Source organism: Arachis hypogaea, chromosome 6 (genome assembly GCF_003086295.3).
Source record: "Arachis hypogaea cultivar Tifrunner chromosome 6, arahy.Tifrunner.gnm2.J5K5, whole genome shotgun sequence".
Classification (NCBI taxonomy): domain Eukaryota; kingdom Viridiplantae; phylum Streptophyta; class Magnoliopsida; order Fabales; family Fabaceae; genus Arachis; species Arachis hypogaea.
In genome coordinates, this window is record NC_092041.1 from 101,701,069 (window position 1) to 101,707,985 (window position 6,917).

General features: G+C 24.8%; 1 protein-coding gene across 1 annotated transcript; it reads right to left on the reverse strand.

Moving 5' to 3' along the window:
- Positions 1-401: 401 nt before the first annotated feature.
- Positions 402-3,958, reverse strand: LOC112697176 (uncharacterized). Its single transcript, XM_025750235.3, has 2 exons — positions 3,391-3,958; positions 402-938 (listed from the first exon to the last, which is right to left on the reverse strand). The coding sequence occupies exons 1-2, from the start codon at positions 3,816-3,818 to the stop codon at positions 761-763; spliced, it is 606 nt and encodes a 201-aa protein (XP_025606020.1). The 5' UTR covers positions 3,819-3,958; the 3' UTR covers positions 402-760.
- Between the last annotated feature and the right edge of the window lie 2,959 nt (positions 3,959-6,917).

The following is a 6,917-nucleotide window of genomic DNA, read 5'->3' on the forward strand; positions in this document are numbered from 1 at the left end:
AAAGCACAACTTATATACATTTTGTTGTACTTGTAGTATTATATTTTTTTCTTTAGGTGCAATAATAGTGTTGTAACTTGTTTTTCTCTTTGGAAAAATTTAAGATTAGTTAACATATTTTTATTGTAAAATTATTGTTTTAATCTTCATCACTTTTTAAACCGTTAAGAGTTTTGAATTAGAAACTTAGAATTTAGTATTTAAAATACAGGATTTAAATTTTACAATTTAGAGTTTAAGATTTAGAGTATAGAATTTAGAATAAAAGGATAATTTCAAAAATAATAGCTATTATTGATTTTAAAAAAAAAACTTATTTTTATGTTATATTTTTATCATCAATGGTATCGAAAGTATAGCTCCATTTACATTGCTTAATTAGTTATTAATATCTCCAAAAATAAAAAAGAACAAAGATTATATTGTCTAAGAAGAGTAGTTTTACATACACAAGTTTGACATAATTTTATTTCCTTTTCTATCAAAGGAAGGGCAACTAAATTAAACTAGCTAGAAGTCCCTAACTATATTGATCTAATTAACCGAAGTATATGTTCACATATGCCAGTTTAAGATCTTAGATGTTATTATATAGACGAAAATAAGAATGCTATTTTAACAACTCAAAAATTATTAGACAACTTTTATTAAAAGTAATAAAAACATATATAGTAAGAAGATACACATGTTTATCATTTTCGACAAAATTTGTCTAATAATTTGGAGTTGTTGAAATATATATATTGATAAAAATAAAAAATCAAAAGGGGGTGTATATTTGCATCTGACTCAAAATGTGTTCAAAGTTGTCGGTTGTCTTCTCAATTGGGTGAGTGTGCACTCCTTCATAGGTGGTCACCACTACACCCTCATCTTTTGTAAGACGTTGCACTTGCTTCTTCACGTTGCACCCTTGATGTGTGCACCTATAGTAGCTCCTGCAAGTAAAAACCAAATATTTAATTCAAATCAATATGTACACTGAATTTCTTGCTTTCAAGATTTTAAGAGAGGTTACTAATCAACCTAATTTATAAAATATCACGCATGAAATAACACGGTCTCTATCTTAAATTAAAACATCATGCTTGAGTTGGTTTTTTTCTGTTAGAGATATAACTATTTATATGTTTCTTTTTATTAGTTTAAACTTTTAAAAGAAATAATTTTATGGTTAAAAGAAATTGAGTTAAAAGAAATAATTTTTGTTAAAAAAAATAATAGTATCAAAATTTCTATATCAAGAAAATCGAGTTAGATGATTCTTATCTTTAAAATCAGAAAAAAAAAACATAAAATAAATAAAATATAAAAAGAGAGCCCATGTCAAGAAATCCAAAAAAATTTTTGCTTGAAGAACATATTAAAAATATAATTATTTATGTGTTTTTTACTATCAATTTAATCTTTTAGGAGGAGTGGTTTAATGATATTTTGTAAATCTTTTTGTTAAGGACCGATTTTTAACTTTTCGTTAATGTCCCTCTGTTAATTATTGTCTATTATAAGATCACTTGTTACTTTCTTACTGTGTCACATTAATAGAAAACTGCCACTTAAACTGTTTGCAGCATCTAATTTTATAGCGATTGATTAACCACTACAGAATTGTTTAGTAACGATTTAAAACTGTTGCTAATCTCCTGCTTTGGTTTAGTGTAAATTGAACTGTTGAATCTTTTAATAAGTAAATTGATTGGTGTATAACATTTTAAAAACTAATTTGAATATAATCAAATTTCAACCATTAAACTTGAATAAAGAAGAAAGAAAGAAAAAGAAAAAGAAAGGAAAAAAATATGTATCGAGTAGACAAAGCTAAGAGAAGTAATCTTTTCTATGAAGAAATAAGAATTTCTATTGTTTAATTTATGTTAAGTGATTTAGTTACTCCCTTATAATTAAATATCAGCGTAAAAAACTTTTCAGACTATCTACACGCATAGCATGATATGATGGTTAATATCACAGCTTACTTACAATGAAGAAGAATGACAATTATTATTTATAACTATGGTTATTTCTCTTGCAATCTTAGCTTGCATATATCTATGTTTAAACGTAGGCAAATTAAGTTACAGTCATGATTGAAAAAGAAAAAGCAATGAGAAAACCCAGTTTTGTAAGCATGATGGAAGGAAAATGTTGATGTGCCACCAAATCAAATCATCATCCCTTTGTAGGTAAAAATTTTACGTTATTATTTAATTGGAATGATAATTATAAATAATTTTTTTAAATAATAAATTTAAAAATTATTTATTTCAAAAACAATAATTGAATTAGAAATATGTATAAACTCTTTTATATATATCAATAATGGCATATGAAAATAATCTTTTTTGATTGATTGATTTGTTGATGATCATTGCTATTATCCACAGCATATATTACTTATATAATTTCTTCCAGTATAGATTGATTGGATTATTATTATTATTAAATCACCATATATATGGAACCCCTTCAGTAGGGTTTATGATCACAGAATATAGCTATGTAAATTATAAAATAATAAGATTACATACACTAAGTTGCGTACACGCAGATATGCATATATATATATTTATACGCATGCTTCATTTCTCTTTCAGTTAATAACAAGTCGCAGCATACATATATAAGCATAAGAACATGAAGACAAACCGATATATATGCATATATATATAGAGAAAACTCAAGAACTAACACTAAGGCCCAGCTAACAACAATAATAATAATAATAATAAGAACACAATTTGAAAGATCAAATAAACTAATTGCTGCTGTATATATTGTATTATTGTGTATATACTTTTATCTTATTAGGCGTAACTAAAATATTACTTACGGTTATTTTAAATAATATATTATTTTGAAAAAGAGTACTAGTAGACTAATAAATTTTGTGATTTATAGTAATTAATTAATTATTATTAATATTTTTAATGATATGAAATTGTTCATTTTTTTTTATTGGTTAAATACTGGTTAAATTTTAATAAAAATACGTACTGCTCCGTAGACTTTTTAAAAAAGTAATTATCTCGTTTAACTTAACCTTCGTAATTCAATACCCAATCATCTATAATTAAAAAAGACAAAATAAAAAATTTAATAAATTTAGACTATTATGTTCAATTTTTTATTGTGTTAAAAATACTTTTTCTAAAAATTAATTACCAGTGGGTTCAACAATCAACAGTAAAGGGAAATAATTGAAGAAAAGAACTTAAAAACAAGAATTTTTTTTTTTCCAAAAATTGGCTGTTGTTGAAAGTGATGAAGAATTGAATAAGAGCGTGAGGTGTTAGCACAACACAAGTTAAGCACGTATCATATAAATAATAGTCAAACATAGCAGGCGCTGAAGAACCCAAAAAAAAAAAAAAAAAAGTGAAACATAGATACCTTGGGAATTTGTTGTTTTTAACAGCCTTTTGGCCATATTTCCTCCATCGATAACCATCATCAAGAATATCAACTTGGCTCCTGGTTTGAAACGCGTATCTCGGTTTTCTAATTTTCTTTTCTCCTTTCTTCTTGTTGGATGATGATGAAGAACCACCCCCTAACTGATGATGATCACTCACATTAATCCTCTCTTCTTCTTCTTCTTGATCTTCTTCTGATCTCTTCAGCTGCTGCTCATGAAACTTCAAATCCAGAAATGCACTATTATTGGAGCTTTGACCGTTATTATTATTATTCAAACCAGTAATGAAACCATGCTGCTGATTACTATTGTCGTTATTATTGTTAGAAATTGAAATCTGGTACGAGGAAGTAGAAGAAGAAGAAGGAGGACATGGGAACAACATGGAATAATTATTATCCATTGAATCCAATTTCAGTGAAGAAAATATATAAAGGAAGGAAGTAGAAACAAGTAATTATGAAAGAAGAAATGAATAGATTCAGCGAATGTGAAGAAAAGGAGAGAGAAAAAGAAAATCCAACGGGACAGGCTTTATATAACAATAGTACCTGTGGACTATGGTGCTGTCTGGATAGTGTCGTAAACGGCACGAAAATAAAATCTCCTCCTGTCCCAAAACTAATATTACACTAATAATACATTCAAATTAAATTTTTTATTTTAAATGTCATTTTTTATGTATGATCATTTATCCAGTTAATCAAGTATGGTACTTTCATAATTTGAAGATTTTTAGTTCTCAATTATTTAAATAATTAATTGTTTAAATAATTTTTATAAATAATGATTTGTTAATGTACCGTACCAGGACTGTTTGAACCAAAAACAATTTAGATGGTCACTTAAATAAGAATTTTCTAAATGTTGGGGAGACGTTTGCTTTTTAAATAAATGGTTAGAGATCGAAAATGATATTTATTATATATTAGTGTTATTGTTATTATTATTGAATAAATATTGTTATTTTTATTTTAATAATATTATTTTTTAATAATTTTATGCAAATATGTTATGTAAAAAAATTATGTGTGAAGTAATATTATAAAAATAAAAATGATATAAATAAAAATATTATTTATACACAAATATTAACTATTAAAATTAGTTATTACGTGTTTGTCTATAAATATATATTATTTAATTTATTTTTATATATATTTGTATATAATTAAAATAATATATAAAATAAGAAAAAGATTGGTCTAAAAGGATTTATTTTTATCAAATATTAGTTTAGTAGTGAATTTTCATTTTTATTTTTACTTTCCTTTTTTGAGGAAATTTGAACTTTCAAGTTCAAGCATGTCTCTAAATTGAACAAATGTTTAAACAGACACTTACAAATCATTTATTAAAAGAATAAAGCTTAATTAGGAATTAACTTTTGGCAATCAATTTCAAATATTTTTAAATTTTTTATTATTATATTCATAATTTTTTTCACCTTTTTATTATTTTTATCAACATTTTAATATCACAATTTCATTTTTATTGTCGGTTTTAATGACTTTTTGGTGACCACAGCTGCTGACCATTCTAAATCTAAACTCTAGTTAAATTCTAAACAATAAATCTTAAATACCATAAAATCTAAATTTTAAATACTAAATTTTATATATTAAATATTGAATCCTAAACGTTTTAAAGAGTAAAGACTATAAATGTAATTTTGAAATAAACAATTGACTTATATTAATTAATCTAAAAAAATAACTCTATATGTTTTGTGAATGAATGCTCATATTAAAGAGAAGACTCAAATATATATCTCTGCGAACAAATTAAAACAGCTTCAGTGCAAATTCACATATTATTATTCTCAAATAAAATTAATAGTCTAAAAATAGTTAAATAATTTAATATATTTAATTAAATTATTATTTAATAATTTTTAACTATAAACTCGCACAAAGATAGTTATATATAAATTATTACCAAATTAAAATACTTACATATAAAAACAAAAACATTTAACAATTAAACACATTAATATTTTGGTGAGTGTAAAACTTTGCGTTGTAAGAACAAGAGTATTTATATTTTGAGTCTTGTTAGAGAGTTAATAAGATAGTACAATAAATTATTTAATTGATTCAATATAAAGTAAAAATAAAATTTATCCATATTTATCCTAATTTTAAAAATAACTACCACTACATAATTCTTAGGATTATACACATTGTACACTATATATATTATACTTTCTCTTATATTTTTAGGTGTTGAAAAACATGTATTTGGATTGAGTTGGAGCGCCATATAAAATAAAATAAGGTCTTTTAATTTCCAACATCCTACGACGATGCAGGGTTCTCCGCCAACCCCCTTGTTATTAGCACTAGTCAGCCTTAGACTAAACTCCGTTTAATAACTACTATCATAATAGCCATTTTGATGTAAAAGTATGTATATTTTAACAAAATGAAATATATACATTACATCAACATATTTGTATATACATGATATTTCATATATTTCTTAATAAAGTAATTATTCACTAGAATTATAAAAGCATAAATAGTAGGATAATCAAAACTTTTATGACATAATAAACAAACTATTTTACAACAATACATTAATAAAAATTTTGCATAAAATACCAAATATGTATATTCAGATGACTAATTTTTTGTATACACATATTACATATGTGTGATTTTATTTTAAAATAATTGTACACTACTTATATTACAGATATTATATACTTGAATTAAAGATGTATATATATTTATAAATTTATCAGTTAGGTATTTATTAGATACTATATAGTTGTAAGAGAATAATAATATTATATAACTAATAAAATTTATTATTTTTAGTTAACTTTAAATATTAAAGACTAAATATTAGACATTAAATTTTAAATTTTAATAGTAAAAATTAAGATATTAATCTAAAATATTAGCTCTAACATTTCTCTAAATATAAATTTAGTCGTTTTCTAAGCTAAGGGCATGTTAAATTTTGATCATTTTGAGGCAATCCTTGATAGCGTGTGTTGTGGGAAAATTAAACTTTGTTTCATTTATTCATAGCATATATATAGGGGCCTTGTTGGAAAATTGGGGAGGGGACCTAACTATTTAATAGTCTAAGATGGAATTTGTGACTTGTGAGGCGGCTTCATGATTATGATAAAGACATTATAGCATTCGCATGGTTTTGGAATTAGGGCGTATTTCATAGATTATAAGTCATAAATTTGAATGCGTATAATATTATATATTATAGTAGGATGACTGTGTCTATGAATGAGTGGGCTAATTATAATTATTATTGGGATGAAATATAATAAAAGTTTTCAAATCTATGCAGGTGGTGATGCATGGTCAGTGGTCATAGTTTGTGAAAATTGTGGCAGTCATTTGCATGTGTTTGTTCGTGGCGGTAGTCTTGCCAAAGACTAGAAGCAGTTTTCTTTCGACTTGGAATAAAACCATGTGGGTTACGGTCACACGTCACACGTGTATACAAATTAGGACTTAGAACATTCATAGAA

Excerpts from the sequence above, each read along its gene's own strand:
- LOC112697176 (XM_025750235.3), bottom strand. The coding sequence starts at position 3,818 with ATGGATAATAATTATTCCATGTTGTTCCCATGTCCTCCTTCTTCTTCT. Across the intron at positions 939-3,390 it reads AAAAACAACAAATTCCCAAG|GAGCTACTATAGGTGCACAC; the intron begins GTATCTATGTTT and ends TTTTACTTGCAG.